Here is a 20,064-nt window from a genome sequence, read left to right on the forward strand (position 1 = left end):
CAGGGAGCAGAGCTGGGCTGAGCGGATGGCGGCCGCCCCGCGGCAGCCGCGGGCCGCTCAGCGGGGGCTGCACGCAGCGCGGCAGGCGGGTTGCCGGGAGGGAGGCGCTGCGCCCGCCCTCCCCCGGCCGCCGAGGGCCTGAGGGGGCACCCGGGCTTCGCGGTGGCGGGGTTGAGCCTGCTCCAGCGCTGCTCGCCTCCGCCCTCGCCTGCGGCGGCCGCTCCGGCGTGGTCCTCACCAGAAGCCTGGCACAGGAGCAGATGGAGCCGTGGCGGGCCCCTGTGAGACTTGGCGCCCGGGCGAGCGGCGTCGCTTTGGCACCGTGTGCCTGAGCAGGTAGGCCCGCGCGTCCGAGCCGTGCTCCGTCAGGCAAAATGTCGCGGGGGAGAAAAAATGGTGTTTCCTCGGCATCAGCAAGTCCTTCGGCTTCACAGCAGCTTCCCACCACTTGCAGGCTTACAACGCAGATGCCATTCCTCTAAGGTTTCCCCTGAGTCTCCTGCTTTATCTACTTAAGAAGCTCCCAGCCTGCTATCAGTGTTACTGGAAAGCCCCCAAAACGGCCTAAAAACATCATCTGAGCTTAGCTAAAATGGAAATCAAAGCGATCTCACTTTTTATAAATAATTAAGTTAAACTGAATTCGGGAAGCTCAGCTGATAAAGCTTAGACTCTTATGGTTGGCTTCATCCCTGTGTAATAGGGAAAACCTGACTGAAGCTACATGAGGTCTAACAGAAATTATTTTACAAAAATTGCCCTCTAAAGTTAGCCCCCCCCCCCCCGAAAAAGGAAAGCCTTTCTTTAAGTCTAGATGCAGCCAGCAGGAGTCTGGTATTTACACATATAACCTTACAAAACTAACACCTATACCATATTTCTGGCAGAAATCATGACAAAGTAACTCACCATATCAAATGTACTAGTCAGAGAAGCAAAGACAATTCAAAGCTTTCCAGCATGATTCACTCCAGGAGGGATACTAAGATTGGACATCTCCAATTGAATTGCTCTCATAATTGCTACTATGAATGAAGCAGTAAAAATCACCAGCAGTATCACTGGCAGTATATAAAAAAATGCCGTTTCACTTAACCAAAGGTGAGGTGGCCTTAAGCCTAGCTTTGATTTAGCTTTCTCAGATAACAGTAAACCTTAGAGCAGTCCAAGTTACAACAGATCTCTCGGCTGCCCACGCTGTAAAGTCCTTGGAAACGTTGTGCAAGGTGCCAGCACACATCACATTGGAGAAGAGGTAGAGGATGAATGTGTTTAATTTTCTGTTTAGCTTCTCGTTAATTGTGGGACTGATACAGGGTCTGGTATTCTGTATGGTAATCTTGGATTGCGGATGATATGACTGGCTGTTCAGAGATAGTGGTTAAGTACTGAGTGAAGTTCTGGTTTAGGATGGGTTGCTACTTACAAGGAGAGCCAGCTACTGTGGAGATTAAATTGTCTCTTGCATCTGATCTGCAGCCACAACATATTGCTTCCTGTACTGTGGACATTCTTTAAGTAGTTTGGAATATATAGTGGACGTTTAGAAAAGAAAACGGGAACTAACATGAGGGGAAAAAAAAGCTAACATGCTCTACAAAAGTAAATGCATCAATCTTATTTTATTGGTAGAGTATTTAAGCACAGGAACAAGTTTTTTGGCATACTTGTATCTTTTGATAAACATAGGAGAACACTTAGAGCATTTCCTCTGTTGTAATCTACTCAAAGAATAGAGTGTCTCCGTTGGGGACAGTTGCAGTTTTGACTTCATTTTTTCAAGTCTAAAATACCAGTTCCCTAGCCCATAGAAATTTTCTATAAGTCCATGACTGGGAACCTTGGCCTTGGATGCTACGTGTAGCATACCGTGCAGGCACTGCGTTACAGCATTGTAATATCAGTATCTTTCTCCTTTGCCAAAACATACTTAGCCTTTTAGGAAGAATAAAAGCATAGATCATAACTGAATAAAATGGGTCAGACCAGATGTTGATTTAAAATTTTCCTGCATCTTTAATATTTACTGAGAGAGTAGCAAGTGCCTAGTCTAAATAGGTCATTAAAATAGGCAGACTGCACATGGAATACCTCAAACAGTGCTAAAAGAAACTTTCATAGCATTCTTGAAATATCTTTTTCAGTGGTCACACTGGCTATATTGCTTATTGACGAATTGTCCTATCTAAACCTCTTACGTGGAATTTAGAAGCATAAAAGACCACAGACAATTGGCAGTTCTTATAGAAGGAAAGAACATTGTTTCTATAAGCTTTTTAGAAAGTTCACGATGTTGTCAAGGCCCCTTCTTCCAGATGAAAATGACAACCAGTCACTATTAAATGAATTTATGATGCCATGGAATCCATCCTCGAGGTGGTACCAGGTCACTCGAACACCGTTGTCCTCCAGTCTCTTCTTGTAAAGCAAGCCGTCGTCTCTTAGCACGTCGTACTCGCAAGTCAAGATGAAAGACTCGGGCAGCTGGTGAACAACAGCATCTTCAGCTAAGAGTGGACACAGGTTGGGCTCACAGAATCTTTTCACTGTCTCATAAACTTCAGTTGTACAGTCAAGTAGCACATGTGGTTTGTAGCCTCTGACCTTAAATTTTTCGGGGATGTTATCTGGACTCACCCACTTCCTATAATTTAATTTAATATCGATAGGAATATGGGAACCCTCCAAGACCTCTTCCAGATTTGATGCATCCCCATTTAGGTACTGCAACATGTAGAAAGCGGCACGTTCTCGAAATAAGAGAGGGACTCCTCGATTCTGCTGATAGGACGGTAAATTGAAGTCCAGTGCCTGAAGGCCTGGGTAGATCAAGATCTGAGCACGTAGTCTGGGCAGGTCTGATCTACCTGCAAGGGTCTGGCTAACAGCAGCTGCTAGATTGCCCCCAGCACTGTCCCCGCAGACAATTACACGGGCAGGATCCACCCCATAGTTCTCTGTATTCTTCATAAAGTGTATGGTAGCAGTAAGACAGTCTTCGTACGCAGCAGGGTATTTGTGTTCAGGAGCTAAACGGTACCTAGTACACAAAAGGAGACAACAAAAGTACAAGAGGGAAATACTAGTTTTAAATGTATTGCTGAAAATACTGGTTCCTGCAATCAGCGATACCCTGTTACTTCAGAATTTTCCCTTTCTCCACAGGTTGTCATAAACAAACTGCTGTTAGTTGGACCAGGTGGTGCAGATCAGCCTGTTAGGATATCATCTGTTTAGGGTGTTTTTCAGGTCTTTAACAACACAGGAGTACTCAGCTGCCAACTATGTCCAGGTTTTACTGATAGTCATTTAGTCAGTTTATGCTTTAGCTTTCCATGTGTCGTATACAAATGACAATGCTTCTGTTTTATGTCTTTGATACAGTGCAACTATATCATCGTAATCCAAATCATTATGTCAGTATATTGATGATGATATTAGCTTGTCATTCACGTAGTGCTTCTGTAAGCATCAAGCAGTTTCCTTGAATAAGGTTTAAGTAGAATATATGGCTTACTATCTGTTTACTATCAATTTTGAGTTTAGAATTTGAAAACATTGATTGACAAGTCCCACAGAAACATTTCTCTGACGATGGTTGCTGCTATGATCAGGGAAGCTATAAAGTGATATTTACACTATAGGAAATAATCTCTAAAAAACAGCATGAGGAAAGACTCACCCAACGGATACAACCACTGATTCACTTTCTGTGGCAATAGAGCGGCATAGCTTTTCATGGGTCTCTGAAAGAAACATATTTGGTGGGTTTTGGGTTTGTTTTGTTTTGGGTGTTTTTTTGCCGGAGTACTGATGTTGTCTATTGCATAAGTCAAAGAATTGCAAGAAGAAAATACACTCTGCTTTTCTCTGCCCCTTCCTACGTAGCTCCTCAGATCTCTTGTACCCCCTCATCTCATCTTCCTATTTCAGTATTTGTTTACTGTATTTTTTCCCCTCATATCTCGTTGTTGTCTTTAAGAAAAATGCACATAATGCACAGCAGATGCTTTCTTCTGGCAGTAAGGAGTGCATCTGTGGTTATTTGCGAACTTTGTACTGCTACAGATCAAGCGACAATCAAGTTTACAGTTTATGGAGTAGATACTTCTTTAACTAAATTATAGTATTTTTCTGTTAGATATCTTACCAAGACTTCCAAATACCCATCCTCCTCCATGGAAAAATATAACTCCTCTCCTTTGGCTGGCAGATGGAACCTTAGGCTGATAAATCCTTACAGGCACTTTCTCAAACCACAGGTCCTTGATGAAGAGCTTCGGGTCTGCTCCCAGTGTCCTTCTACCTTGTATGTACCGGACAAAGCTAACCTGACTGCAGATGCCAATATTTTCCAAAATCTTTCCCTGTTCAAAGGCAAAGAGAATAGGGAGTTCACTCAAGAGATTCTGTGTTTCCAAAGTAAAGGAACTGTATGGGCAGTATACTCATGATGTCTAAGTCGTATATTTTAGGGCAATCATAAAATATTTGAAAAGTTGTACAGGTATAGTACAACTGAACAAATAACAGTAGCATCATGAGAGGTCACGTGAACAGCAGTGTTCACTGAAGAACATTATCCCAAAACAATGCAGCATTAACAAAGACTGGTGAAATATATCCCTTTGCTTTCTCAGCGGGTCCTTTACCTAACATTGAAAATGAGTTTGGTTTTCAGTGGTTATTCTGTCCTTGCGCCTGACAAGATGTGGAAACATAGCAAAAGATGATAGTTCTGGTGCTAATTTTCATGATACACACACTTGCCCAAAGTAGAGTTGACTAAGTTGAGAATATATTTGATAATTACTTTTTGATTCGTCTCTGAAGTCTTCACTGATGCGTGCAATGCGCTGGCAAGAAGATCCTGAGATATTTGTTAGGCCTAAACTTCTGTTCTTTCTGTATGCCGTAGTGATATTCATGCCAAGCACCAGACGATGAAAAGAATACAAAGGAGAGCTACTGGTCCAACATAACTTTGGGAAAATAAAAAAAAAAGGCATAACCTCTGTTTTGAAATACATCATTTAGTCATGCCAAACCAGTACTTTGGTCCGTATGAAGACTTGGATCAAGCTCATAATATTCAATATTTTGTTATGAATGTTTCATATTAGACTGCCACATTTGTATGGATTGTCAGTACAGTGTTGTGACTTAATATATTTACCTATGAAAGACCTTTTCTTCAGTGACTCAGCTATTTATAATGTTCTCCATGTCTGATTTTGAGGCTGAAGAAACCAATACATTTTGCAACATACTAATTTGAATTTGTTACAGAAACTACTTAGTGTCTCTGATTGTATACAAACATGATAAAATTATTTATTCTTTTGTATTTGCTATTTTCCAAGCAGAAATGGAACAAATACTAAGAATATTCTCACCTTTACATTGAACTTGTTTGGTTTCTTTCGCCCTGTGTTGTTTATATTGCAGCATACAATTCTGGTTTATGGTACTAATGGGCAATGTATAGGTGATAAAAAGAGAACTGGCTTTTCCAGCTGCTTAAGTGAAGTAATCACTTTGTAATTACAACTTGTGTGCAGCCAAAGCCTGAGAGTACATATCTAGAATTCTTTAGTATGGTCCACTATAATCTAGAATATTTCTGATGGAGAATTTTTTTTATTTCCCTTTTTAATTTTAAATAGTTTCTCCCTCTTGGAGGTGTTTAAGTAGTCTATTAAATATATATACAACTTCTGCTGTCTGTCTCATGTATTTCTAACACCGTCCATCGTCACGTCATCTATGCATCTATCATTACACAGAAATACTCCTGGTTCAGTGAGATCCTTTGTCAGCAGAGATCCACAGAAGTTGAGTGCTGCTAAGAGCTTCAACTCCTGTGGACTGGTTAGCTTCCCACTCTTTTACAGGCCGGTTCACCTGAAGAAGTTGGGCTGGCCAGAACCCTTCATTCCCATCAGACAAGCCTGCTTAGTTGCCACAGGAGTTATAAATATGTGTTCAGGGGAGGTGGAATTCCCTCAGCTCCTCTTGGGAAATGTTACCTAATTTTGTCACTTGTGTGACAAAAATTCCCCCTTCCCAAAACCAATTCTGAAATGTTCAGTTTCTAATTTTGTCTTCAAAATAAATACATAACTCCTCACCCCCAAGTCCAAGAAAAGCTTGAAAGCACGGCCCAAAGACATGTGATATATTCTGAACGTAGAATGGAAATATAAATGATCCAACATGTATAAGCACTCTTAATCAAATTATTGCTAGGTTAGCGCAATTCATTGTAGAAGCACAGTCAGACTTTCAAATGCTTGTGGTAGGCAGCGTTCACGTACTGCCTAGTGTAAGAGCTAGGCAGGACAGTAATAATGCAGTGTAATGTAAAAAATCTGGTAAAGGCTTCTTTAGCAAAACTGAGCTTCTAAATACAACATGCAGCATGATAGCTATGCCCTGCTGTCCTCTCTGAAAATTAATTCCAAGCAGGGTTCTAGCATTGCATTGTTTAAAATCCACAGGTTCACCGTTCTTCCCCCAGAAATCGCACCAGGTTAACTTACCACCACAGCTCTGCATATTAAAATTACATGAATGATTCGGAGCTTTACAGGCTGATTCACTCCAGGAGGAATTTCTGAGTTGGAGATATCAAAATTAATTGCTCCCATGACCAACAATATAAATCCAGCAACAAAAACTGCTAAGAGTAACACCAGCAGTGTGTAAATAACTGCCATTTTGCTGAGCAGCAAAGTGATCTGAAATGTCTTTGATTTGACTTTCCCAGATATCTTTGGCTTGTTACTTCCTGATTCTTTGTTTGTCCTAAGGTTGTTCTAGTAAAAACCTTTCTCCTCCCTTTTACAGATACATTGGTAGATATCTTTCCTTCTCCCACTTTCTGCCTCCCACTCACTTTATTTCACAAAAGATAAGTTGGTCAAAGTCCTGAATTCGTTAAAAGACTTACACCACCATCATTGCAGAATTTTTGCAAGAAACCAGTCCTCAGCTGGAATAGTGTTATGAATAAACTGCATTAACAGTAAATTAATTAGAGGTAGGAAATGGACACAGGACATTTGTGTGCTTTGAGTTTGTGACACTATAAAACACTATTCAGAAGAAGAGTTTCTGTAGGGTTATGCAGAGATAGGAGCCTGCATATGATGATTATCACTCTAAAGGGCCAAAGGGATTGTCACCCATGTTTTTTTGGAAAGGTGTACCTATAAAATTATGTCATTACCTCAATCTCAGGTTTTTTAGTATTTGTGTTTTCTTCTACAAGGAGAACATGGTTAAAAAAAACCCCACAGGAGGCTGAGTTTAGAGTCATGATGAGGTTACCTTGTATAAGGTAAATTTCAGTAATTCTCAGTGTGCGACAGATACAGCATAAAATGACTTAAGGTAATCAGCAATTAAAGAGTTTCAAATCAAACCGTTTTATCTTGTTATTGCTGTAGAATGGGATTGTGCTAATGTAGAGATGCTGTAGTTTAAATGATGCTTGAGGTATGAATTGTGAATCTGAGTCTGCAACTCTTCAAACAACTAGGATGTCAGAACATTGTTGAAATTGCAAATTCCCAGGGAAATTAAAGACTTGAAAATCTAACTTCATTAAGCAGCCATGTTATAATTTTTAATTTTTTTAGTTAAATTGTAAATGATGGGGGGAAAGTACTATGCCATTTTAGTTAGAAAACTTTATAAAAAATGAAATTTCTTATTTTTTTCCAGTGGCGAGTTGAGTGTTTTTAATAAGGCACGAGGTCATCGTAAAATATTCTGAAGTAGAAGGAAATACTTTGTTTAAAACAGCAAAAGTCCAGATTAAAAAAAAAAAAAAAGCCTACCCAGCAGTGTTTCAGGACTTTCAGTTTGTATTATGTTTCCACAGTTATGTGATCATATACAACAGTCTTGGATGGCCCAGTTGTCTGGTAAATCAATTGCTATGCACAGCACAAGTTTGACTAGGTAGAATTAGCAAGACTGCGGTCTCTGTCTGCCAGTGTTGCGTTGTTCCTTTCACCATGAGGTGTTCATTTAGGTTTATCAGTGAGTACGTGTTTAGCAAATGTAACTTGCTCTTGTAACAGAAATATTTGAAGTACTAGTTTTTATTTTTTTTTGGTTGAAAGCATCACAAAATTGCCACAGCATTACAGTGATAATATAATGTTGTGCTTCTCTACCTTCTTACATCTGTGATCTTCAGAACTTTTTCAACAAACATAGCATAACAGGTAGTCTTGAGCATAAGATAATCTTGAAAGAAAGAAAAAGAAAGAGAGTACAAAAAGGAAAAGAAGTCTCCCCTCTGCATTTCCCTAACATGTACACAGTCGTTGAAGTTTAGGGATTCCAGTTTAAGAACCAAGTTCCAAAACAAAACATCATTTCTCAGATTCCAAATAAAATCAAACCCATACTAGTTGCAGTTTAGAACTTCTGCTTCAGACAGAAGCCTTTCTTTTGACTACACTTTCTTAAGAAAAGTGTAGTCTTTGTGCAAACTAACCCTAGAAATTAAAATGCATAGCTGCAATTTCACTATCTGACATAAGACTTCACAGAACCTGAGTCATCTGCACCCTAAACATCTCCTGTCTCTCACAAGGGCCAAAGCAGACCTCAGTTGTTGTCTTCAGCATTTCTGGGCGGTCGAAGAATCTTCAGGAAGAGATGTTCTTGCTGCTTGCCTTGAATGTGTGCTGGCCACGCAAAGATACTAGAATTGCTAGAGTTGAAGTGAAACAGTATGTGCCAGGTGCCTCGCTTTTGCATCTCGATCTTACTGGTGTGGTTTTATAATAATGTTTTCTAGAATGGTGGTGCTTTAAATAATCTTAACGTTTTTTTTGAGAGTCACTGCAGAAGCAGAAATGAGAAAGTATAAAATGCAGTCAAAATCCAAAACATAAATCAAATGTGTTTACATTCTTTGCCAAATATAAATTCACGAAGGATAATGCAAGACTTTCATCTTTGTTCTGAAAAATACTTTTATAAACTGTTTATATAATTCACAGTGCTATCCATTATCTTTTTTCCAGATAGAAAGGATAAAATCCCATAGCCAAAAAAGGCTAAAATTCCATGGAAACCACTCTCAGAATGATACCAGGTCACTTGAATGCCATTGTCCTCTAATCGCTTCTTGTATAACAGTCCGTCATCCCTAAGCACATCAAACTCACAGGTCACAATGTAGGATTCAGGAAGCTGGCAAATAACAGAGTCTTCAGCTAAAAGTGGGGAAAATGTTTTTGCTAACATTTCTTTGATTGCTTCATGGACTTCAGGTTTATATGAAGTGGATTTCTGTGGTACGTAGCCTCTAATCTTGAATTCATCAGGAATAATGTCAGCACTTACCCATTTTTTATACTTCCGTTTCATACTCTCAGGAACATGGCAATTTTGTAGGACATCTTCCAAAACTGATGGTTTTTTATTAAGATAACGAAAACAGAAGTACATAACTAGCTTCCGAAACAACATGGGGACTGAAGCATTCTGCTGATAGGAAGGCAAATGAAAATCTAGCCCCTGTAGTCCTGGATAAAGTAAGACCTGAGCACGTACTTTTGGGGGATCTCTTTTATTCACCAGTATTTGGCAAATAACTGTAGCAAAATTAGCTCCACAGCTGTCACCACTAATGATGATGAGAGCAGGATCCACATGATACTCTTCTAAATTCTTCATGAAATATAAGGTGGCACTGAGACAATCAAGATATTGCCCTGGGTATGGGTGTTCAGGAGCCAAACGATAACTGAAATGTCAAGGATATTGTGGTTATTGTCAAAGTAATTATGAAAATTTAATTTGCGTTGTTCATGATTGACTGGTATGGTAGTTATGTAGGCCTTTTTTTCTCATTTTTAAAGATTATATTTGTTTTTATCTAGTGTAGATTGGAAAGACAAACTAATGGTGTTACAGCTGTTTTAGAATACTTTGCCTATAAGAACATTTCTGAACGAAAGGCTAAAGTGAAAAATAGCACAATCTAAAATAGTAAATATTTTCAGCGTATTTTTCGGAAATGTTTCAACTGTGAACTGTACTACCATAAATACTTTCATGTAAAAGTAGCACTTACCCAACAGACACAACCACTGAGTTGCATTTTTTGGCAATATAGCGGCATATTCTTTCAAAGGCTCCTAAAGAGAAAGTGTATCAGAAATGATGTTTTAAAAATCAAATACCCTTTTGAAATGAAAACATAGGTCCTTGAACATACGCTCTGTGGAAGGCACTGCAACATGAGATGGATGAGTAACTTTTGCTATGCAATACAGTCTTTAAATGCTAACATATTTTCTGGTTATTGGCCAATGGCTGTTAGGACATAATATAAGCAGGTAAGAATGGTAATACTAGGAAAAACAGAAGTCTGCCTAGGCTGGTATCACATCTCAGCTGGTGGTCAACAAAAGATGTCTAAGGAGAAGCGTAAGCTGAGGGCAAGCATAGAGTAGTAAGACACAAACAAGAAGTTGAGGCTCAGGGCACTCCTTTGAGACAGAAGCTGTTTTTATATTTAATGTCCTTGATTAATGGTTCTTCCCTGAATTATTCAAACCACTTCTTGAACCCATGATTTTAACATTAACTGTGGAGTGAAGAATTCCCTCAGTGTGCTGGTTGTGTTGTGAACAACTACAAGCATGCAATTTTGTGGGGTAGTTTTTTTCTCCCAGTGAAAGAAATTCTGAAGGAGATCATAGAGGCTTATCTCTTGAGTCCTCACTGCCACCCAAACTGGCTCTAGAGCTAGAAGCATCACAGGTGGTGTCAACCTAACCTCCACCCAGACTAACGTTCTCTGCAGTAGAACAGGGGTAGATTATTTCTGCCACAGTGCAGGATGGGACCTAAGTCACTAGAAGTTACATTACTGTTTCTGCATGATGCTACACAAAGCTAGGTAGAAGCCTGCCTCACATAGTGTTAGTGGAGCTTTGAAACAGTAAAGGATTCAAAGCCTGCAAATTTCCCTGTCTGACCCCTGAAATGAAATCTAGATTTCCATGTTAGGTGCCTTGGCTTCCAGAAAGCACACATAGGCTTGGTTGCTCAGAAAGAGATCCAGAACAGTTAGGAGGCTGAACCAGCAGCCACTGAGACAATCAAAGGGTTGTCTCCCTTTATGAAAAAAGAAAGTATTCTGTGCAGTGTTATCTCAAGAATCAAACTTCCCCAAATTGATTCTATTTTTAATGTTCATTTATTATTTATATTTTCCTTCATTTTGATTCCTTGTTTGCATGAATGGGAATATATTTACAGATTTTTTTTTTAATGTATTCTTTAAATTCTTTTTTGGATGATGTTATGTATTTTAGACATCCTTTGGTGCATGGGCTGCAAGAAACACTCCAAAAGTCAGTGTTTCTCAGTTTGCAGCCCAAATCTTTCTGAGAACAGCTTTAACAGGAGGAGGAGCAGAGTCCCTCTGCTGTTAGCTGACAGCTGATTGAGCGTTTTCTGGATTTAGAAGCCTCGGATCTGCTAAGAGCTGCTTTCATCAACTTGGCCTGTAGCCCAAAGGAAGTAGAAATGGGATTAACCTTAACTGTGCACTAGACTATTAATTCCGCAAGGTGCTTTGCTGTTAGTATTGAGATTGCAAAGACTATTGTCATTAGGAAGGACAAGGGAGATATTGACTGACACATGTCTGAAGGTAAAAATGTAAAGATTTGGATTTGATTTTAAAAATAAAACTTGCTTATTTCTTACTAATGCTCCCAAATGTGCCAGCGCCTCCGTGAAAATAGAGTATTCCTCTTCTTTTGCCAGTAGGTGGCCATTTAGGCTGATAAATCCTCAACGGTACCTCATCTACTTTGAGATCTTTGATGAGCAGTTTCGAATCTCTCCATGGTGGTATTCCATCTAGCAAAACTCGCAATAAGCTTAGCTCGCTGCAGATCCCTAGCTTCTCCAAAATCTTGCCCTGTTGAAAGGAAAAAAATTGGCAGATGATTAGTGTGAAAGGTTTCAACTCTCTTCAATTAAAAAAAAAAAAAAATCCTGGGTTTATTTTACTGTAATATTTCAGAAGAAAGTGAGACAGTGCTTCAGTGGAGTTACGGTGACTATTGAGAAGTTATTGAGGAGTTTTGATTGAACTAAATGTTGCTGAAGATTACCAAAAAGTAACATCAACCCCATTCTGCATAGCCAGTTGTCCTTTTGCTCGTTGTTTATTTTTGTGTGTTTATTTCTGTGAATCTAAAAATCATCAGAAATTTATTTAAGCTGAAAATATGGGGGAAAGGAGAAGACTGATCTTAGATTTTGAAGTGAGTGTTAGAAATGACTACGGATGTGAGGGTGATGAAAGCAGATTAGAACCGTAGTTTATAAAGGTAGGCTCTGCTAAAATCTGTGGGATTATCATAGGCTCTGGCATACAGCATGGTCAGGAAGACAAATGGCATTTGTTTCTATTTCTTACAGCTATAATGAAAAGAGGGATATTTTAGTATTTCTTGTATTAAAGATACTATACATTTTGTGTGAAAAAGTACAAAGAAAAATGTGTTACCCTAAGAAGACATTTTTGAGTTTGGTGGGAAAGAAGAGACTTACTGTACTCAAGCTGTGCTATAACGTGTTAACTTTAAAATCAACTGTTTTGAAATCCAATATCAAAACAGTTTGCTGTTTGTAAGGGAGCAGATTCAGTGGTCACTTTTAGCCAAGGAAATTGATGTTTTAAGACACATAGGTCTAGAAGGTGATTTAACACACTCACGAAGAACTTGGTTTGTCTTGGTTTTTTTTTTCCCTCTGTAAAAATCTGTACTAAGTTTCTATGATGCTGACAGTATCTTATAACTTTGGAGATGGAAGGAGCAAATTCCGACTTGATAGCTTTTTAATCCTGCAATGCTTGCCTTCAAGAAATGACTTGTCAGCCTTGTAACTGTTTGTGAAAAGGAGTAGGTTTGTTATTATCTTGAACTGGAAAAAACAGACAAAATTTTTGTGGTTTTTTCCATAATAATTAATTTCCACTTCCCATTTGAAAGATTTTTAGTTTTGTCTTTATGTTATGGACTTAATGGAAATTTATATATTGGAATTATGTTAAATTTGCTATCATGTGAGTAAATACACAAACACACAGACATTTTTAAAGAATAAGTGAAACCTAAACACATTGTTTAAATAAACCTTTATCTTACTTTCTGAACTAGCCACACAAGAACAAAGACCTCACTGTTCCTATCCGTATTTATTATTTATTTATTATATTGTTTATAGTACATGGTGTGTATAAATCTGTGAATACATAGGTATGATTGTGGATAATAACTATAGAATGAAGCAAATGTGAAGAGGAGTACTGTAGGCTTCCTTCTGAATAGATAGCATTATTTTATATACCTACAGTTCAATAGGTACAGTATACATGTAGGTTGTGGGGGCTTTTTTTTAATTTTCATGTGAAACAGTTTTCCAATGTAAAGTGGTTGCAGTTTGACAGATGCACTGAAAAATCTAAATAAGCTTTTAAGATTAGTCATATCAGTTTTATGAGTTAATTTAACACGATTTGGTTCATATAACAACGCTTACAGGCTTCAGGGGGGTGAATTGCTGCTGCTTCTTTTCTCTTTTTTCTTAAGCCATTATCTTCCAGCTCCCAAATATCCTACCAAAATGAAAGTGAAATCCCCAGTTTTAAGAAAGAACTTACCAAGGTCATGGTTGTAACCAACAATGAATGGAAAAACCGCAGCTTTAGAGGTTGGTCAATTCCAGGTGGCAGTTCTGAATTGAAAAAATCATACAATACCCCCCCCAAAAACAGTGCTGGTATTATAACAGGAGAAATGAAAATCATTCCTATTATTGCTAAAGTTGTATAAAGAGATGCCATCTCACTTCAATAGAAGTGAACGCTAAAGAAACCTGTGCTGTCTTAAGCCTTGTTTTCAAGTGTTTCTGAGGTGTCTTCACAGGAGACTAAGCACTCAGTTCATAGGCAGAAATAAGAAGTTTATTAGTGTTGCAATACCCTAATTTTCCCCACCCTTCCTTTGCTAATGATATTATTGACAACACTTCCTTATACTAAAAAAAGGGGAGGGGGGAGTTTTTTCCCTTTACAAAAGGTGGAATTCGAAGTATATGGAATTCATTCTGATCATCAGTTCTTCACTAAGAATGAGAAATGGTTATTCAGAGGGGCCCTTATTTGAAGATTGTCTGTGTTTGGTTTGTTGTGGATTCATTACGGATGGGCATTCCTGTTGTAGCATTACGTTTTAGTGATGGGGGGCTACTTACAGTTGTCATCAAGGTGTATACTTCTCTGAGAAGAAAAATATTCAAATCCACGTTATTTTGATAAACTTTGTTTCATAGTGGAATGCACAGTGCAAGTCTTAATGTACATGAAGGTCTCTCCAGGTACATGGTGGTGTGTTCGTAGATTCAAGCCGCTATTGCTTCTGGTAAAAGCTTTTCACTAATTAAATGCTCAGAATTTTATATTCATTATATTTCTTGTTTGTAGTTTAATGTAGAGGCATTATGAATACATGTGTGTTATTAGTGAGGGATGATTAAAGTTAGTGACAGTTGTTTAGTGAAATAATTTTTCTGTTTTGTATCCTTATTGGAATTTCATTTTCCACACAATTTTAAAGTTACAGCTCCCAGACTTTTTTCCTGTCCTGTCTTTTAAAATGAAATTCCAGTCTGAAAACTGAATTAGTCCTTAGGTGCATTAGCATAGTAAAGCAAAGCAATCATGACAGCTGATTTGCACAATTTTAGCTTGTGGAGATAAGAATGCGTGGGATAAAGCAATGTAGATTTGCACCAACATTTGTGAAATAGGCAAATCCTCAGCTCTTCACAGTAAGGGCTTTTTCTTTGCTGAAGTTGGCTGATTTGGGGCTGCCTTTCCCTTACATGGAGCACAAATTTAGCGATAATAGTTAGTTACAAGTGTCAGACTGTAGAGTGTTGAAGCCAAACGCACATACCCATGGTCAGTGCTCATTCTGTCCTAACCTTATCAACGTTTGTCCATAGGGCTTTTTTTGCACCACGGCAGGGTCATCCTACTGATGTTTTGGGTTATTAGTTCTGTAAATAGTTTCTATGTAGTGTGATACTATAGCACAGCCTGTGGGTTTTTTAGTGAGTATTTGTTTTGCCATATATTTCCAGCAAAACTACACAATTCCTACTAAGTGCTTTTTTCTGATGTCTGTGCCATCAATCAAAATATTCTGAACTAAATTACCACATAGAGATCAGCTTTGAATATCATATTTCAGCATTCTTGACAATTTCTTATGTTTGAATCCTGAGAGGAGGAAAATTATGTGCTTTCAAAAGAACCTGTAATCAAGAATAGCAAACTCATAAAGGCGCTTATTACTGCAGTGGCAGTAAACAAAACTTTTTAAGAGCAACCAGTAACAATTTAATTAAGTACCTGGTGTTTGGAATAGATCAGTTCAGATTATGAAAGCTTCATACCAAGAGGACATGTATGTCTGCTGTAGTTGTATAAGCTGTTGCTGACACCGTATTGGCAGGAGTCTTTTCTTCACAGCATTCAGTGAGTCAATAATTAAACACCTTTACTCAAAACCAAAACACCTTACAGATGCCACCTCTATTTTGAAACGTCAATGGATCTGATGGAGTGGAAGGAGTATTTCTTTACTGTCTTTTTTATTTAAAAATAAATTTTAGAAGGGACAGTTTGGGGGTTTTTTTTGCTTGCTTTTTGGTGTTATGCCCTGGTAGTTGTCTTCAGCAAGAATCTGCATGTATAAGCATGACAGTTTGAACAAAAAATCTTTCAGTTATGCATTACAGCCCTTCTGTTGTGAAAGAAATGTTGGTGAAGTAATGTTTCAGAAGAATATCTTAGTATTTTACTCTTAATATCTTAATGTTTTACTCTTAGAGCATACTCTGAGTATGTTCAGTTAGAGCATATTCTGACTGTATGCTATGTCAGCACCTCAGTCCTTCCTCCCTCTCCTGTTACCATAGTTTCCATGTTTTTCCAGAATCAAGCAAATCCCATGGTCTTAGAGCTACTCGGTCCTTCTGGGGATGCTCATACTCAACAACTGTTTCATGATACTTGGTGCCTTATATTCCAAAATGCTCATGTGACTCAAATAATCCTGTTGCTGTATGTCACTTTTCTACTGATGCTTGTTCAAGAGATGCTTCGAATACTTCCAGTCTGGTCAGCCCTTCCTGTACCTGCAGATGTAGGGTAGAAATATCTGTGATCACTGTCAGTCTCTCACGTTTCTAACAGTCAGTAGGGTTTTTGGTGGGTTTTTTCCCAGTTGTTTTTGAGGTGTTAAATTGTCAAAAAAAGAGTTTTATTCCCTTTCAATCCACTCCGTGAAGTGAGTAGCTTACATCTTTGCAAACAAAAAGGCCTTTTCTCTTTCTAGCAGTAGGCAGATATCCATCCTGGATAAAAAGCTACTACCAGTAGCTCTTTAAACTGTAGGTGTTCGCTGATGTGTTTTGCTACATCCATTCTTTTATTCTTTCAGCAAGCTCATTGCAAAACCCTGGCTTCCATGAAGTCTTTACCTATCCGTAGATGAGAACAGCCTTGCATTAGCTAAAGAACGTTGAAGAGATTCTACTAAACTGGAGAAAATTAACACAGCCTGGAGTTTGGCATTGTAGTGTGCATTATGGATATGCATACGGTTCTTTATTCTTATAAAACAGACAGCTACTCAGAGCTCAAAATTAATACTTTATTCATTTAATTTAGTGTTGCTGCAGACTGACATGTTTAATCTATCAGTTGGTGAGTACAGAATTGATGATAATTGAGTAAATTCTTCCCATTTTCTCATCAGCGAGCCTCTGTTTATGCAAGAGGTTAGTCACCTTTAAAATTCTTTCCTTAATTTTTCAGCATATTTCTAATGGTCACAGTAATGATGGGAAGACAAAGTATTATAACAATACCTATTCAAAGAAATACGGTCTTTGGTGTTTTTTCTCCAGGCTTAGCCTGTCGGGTTTCATAAGGCTTATGTAGCTGTGGAATCACAGATCTCTCTGTAGATTGCGAATGCGTAACACTCATCAACTTCACATCACTTATCAGCATAAGAGGCGGGCAGCTTTCAGACCAAATACTAATAAAGGCAAAAGTGTCAGGGTAGTTGGTGCTAATGAGTTATGTGCATGTCATGTGTTTTTCTTGCAATGTCTTTCTCTAAAATATTGCAAAACATTTCACTTCTGATTGTAGGCTGTGTTAGGAAACACAGCCTACAGTTGGCCTGTAGCTAGTTGACTGTTGCGGAGCTACGATGTGTAATACAGGAAATACTATGAGGATTGACTAAAGCATGGTAAAGCAGCCAGCTGTAATGACTGAGGTATCGATTCCATCAAGTATAGCCAGGCTTAATAACTAACCGGAAGGCATAAAGCTAAGAAACAGGAAAAAATAATGTATTCCAAAGAAGAATTATAGGCAGAAAAAATAGCTTCTGATATGTTCTTCTTTCTTTTTTTTTTTTTTTTGTAATGTACATTTCAAAATGAAACACTCTGGTAAATATAATTTGCCTGGCTTTTTTTTTTAATTTATTTACTCCAAATAATTTAGTAGGACAATTAGACTGTGTAGTGCAATTTAACTAACTTCGGTTTTACCAAGCAGAGCATGTAAGAAACTTAGCGTCCTCCAGTTCATATTTCTTTTCTTGTATTTATGTAAACAAATGACTGAAAGTATCGCAGACCTCTTCATACCTGTAAGCCTTAGTCTTCTGATCTGCGAGATGGATTTAGTATGCCCCTTACAGTGACAATAAGAAGCTTTAAGAAATTACAGCTTCGTACGTGCTCAATGATACTGTTTTTTAAAGGTGCTATGTATTTGCTTGATCTGTCTCCTTCTTCATTTAGCCTGCCTCCTACCCAGCTTTTGGTGTCCTCCCTTTTTGCTATCTCCACCTCCCCACCCAAATTAGTAGCTACTCCTTATGCATTTTGCTCTTACTCATGACTGAAAGCCATCTTCCATTTAGTCTGCCGTAAATCTTTATTTTAACCTTTCCTTTCTTCCACTAAGTTCTTCTTGAAATCTATCCCTTCCAAATGACTCCTAGGTTAAACATCTGCTAACAAATTCTGCAGTAAAAAGCTGTACTGTATCCAAAAAAAAAAAATCAAATAAAAATTATGATAAATATCATGTATGAGCATTCAGTGATGGAAATTCAGATCTTGTGCTGTACAATTCAGAGCAGGTACATTTTTGAAATGGTGACTCGACAGAAGGATTTTGAAATGTGGGCAAGTTCTTGGATATATGTGTCTTGGTAGCTGTGCAGTTCTGTTCCTCAGAATGGATGAACTCTGCTCCACACAAATGGAGTCCAGATAAGCTGCTCTGGAACATCCACCTGGGATTTTGTGACAGGTCACCACACCAAAATGTATTCCTACTAAGTCATAAATAGTTTGAATGTAAATATAAAAACTGCAACTAGCCTTAATTTGTTTTGGCCAGATTTGTCTGAGACTCATTACTCCAAATATTTAGGTTAGCAGTTTCTTCACTATCATGAGAGAGTCAACACACACAATGAATCATTGAGGTAATGACCAATCAGAGAAGGAAGATTGACGGGAATAAAAGCAGCCATAGTTTGCAGGATTATGCCTATTTATTGCAGGAGCAGTACAGAGAATGTGCATCACAGGCAGAGAATAATGTTAAATGCTTTTAAATAAATAATATTTATAAGTAGAGTTAAGAAATTTAGAGTGTTTTCTAATTGCCTGCTTAGTTTTAAAAATACTTGCTGTTGTATACTGACTTTTAACTAGAGTAGTACAAAGAGGTGATGTGAAGATAGCATTTCACTCCTTTTCAGGTCTTGACAGTGTTCTGATCTGTTCCTGAATCCTTTTATTTGTGATATACTGCCTTTGTGGCAAAGTCTAGAGACCAGCTAAAGAAACATGGCTCATGTCCACGTTATTTAGGGCTAATACCTCTGGAGTGGACCAGCCTTGTCTGTATCCTATTACTACCTGGAGAGCGTCATGGCATGGTCAGTCTCTTTACTCAGGATGCAAACTCTAGAGTAAATTGTCACCTCAGGCATACTCACCTTCCCTTTTGGAAGGAACTAGTTGTTTCTGTTGAGATGGGAAGTAACTGCCCCATCTAAGGAAACTTACTTGTCAAGATGATATTTTCCTAAGTTCTTTATAGGCAAAGACTCCTTGATAACCGAGCAGTTATCTGGGTGGGGGGGGGGAAAAAAGTCTGTATTATCTTCAGCATTTCTTCTTTGGGTTTTAATACCCATGACAGATTTGACAGTTGTCAGCCTTTGTCTTTGTCTTAGTCTGACTTCTTCTGTATTCCAGTGTTAGGAATGTACTCTTCTATCGCTTTATGGACAAACTGCCCCTGATGTCAATGGAGCAAGTAAACCTCAGCATTAGTGGGATAGGTTGCCCATATGAAAAATAGGCAGCATTCAAAAATCAGTGTTAGCTCATATGTGTGCCTAGAAGTCAGGAAAATATTGTAGAAGATTTTTTGTGCTTTTTGCTTATTCAAATTGTATTCATTCATAAAGGCCATATGGAAGAGCCCTGTAAAATTTCCTCTTTTTCCTGACTATACTATGTGAGTGTAGCTAAATGTCATTCATATTGTTCTGGCAGGCTTTATTTTCTCATACGCTGAATATAAATAACATAGCCATGCAGAGCATTGCAGAATGTCCTTCTGTTGTCTGTAGGGTGTCATCTTCTGTCTGAACACTTACCTTACATAATTGTCTGCAGCATGCTTTGCTTTTGATTATAGTTTAAATAAGCTAGTGGTGGGCAGAAAATATATACAATGATATCAGATAAAGAGATTATTATTTTTAAATGATAGAGCTAGAAATTTCCCTGACAAGAACAAAAGTAACTCGTAGTGTGGGTAGTGTTCCAGGTATTAATTTAAGCAAAGATAGAAGTTTTGACTGTAAGTAAAACTGCATCCTAGCCCTG

General features: G+C 38.3%; 2 protein-coding genes across 2 annotated transcripts; both read right to left on the reverse strand.

The window, feature by feature from the left end:
* Nucleotides 1–2,265: 2,265 nt before the first annotated feature.
* LOC104027986 (arylacetamide deacetylase-like 4) lies at nt 2,266–6,719 on the reverse strand. Its single transcript, XM_009478898.1, has 4 exons — nt 6,543–6,719; nt 4,151–4,367; nt 3,683–3,746; nt 2,266–3,040 (listed from the first exon to the last, which is right to left on the reverse strand). Exons 1-4 carry the CDS (start codon nt 6,717–6,719, stop codon nt 2,266–2,268), a joined length of 1,233 nt encoding a protein of 410 aa, XP_009477173.1.
* Nucleotides 6,720–8,997: 2,278 nt separating this feature from the next.
* LOC104027997 (arylacetamide deacetylase-like 4) lies at nt 8,998–13,900 on the reverse strand. Its single transcript, XM_009478909.1, has 4 exons — nt 13,718–13,900; nt 11,749–11,965; nt 10,103–10,166; nt 8,998–9,772 (listed from the first exon to the last, which is right to left on the reverse strand). Exons 1-4 carry the CDS (start codon nt 13,898–13,900, stop codon nt 8,998–9,000), a joined length of 1,239 nt encoding a protein of 412 aa, XP_009477184.1.
* Between the last annotated feature and the right edge of the window lie 6,164 nt (nt 13,901–20,064).

This window comes from Pelecanus crispus, chromosome 15 (genome assembly GCF_030463565.1).
Source record: "Pelecanus crispus isolate bPelCri1 chromosome 15, bPelCri1.pri, whole genome shotgun sequence".
Lineage (NCBI taxonomy): Eukaryota > Metazoa > Chordata > Aves > Pelecaniformes > Pelecanidae > Pelecanus > Pelecanus crispus.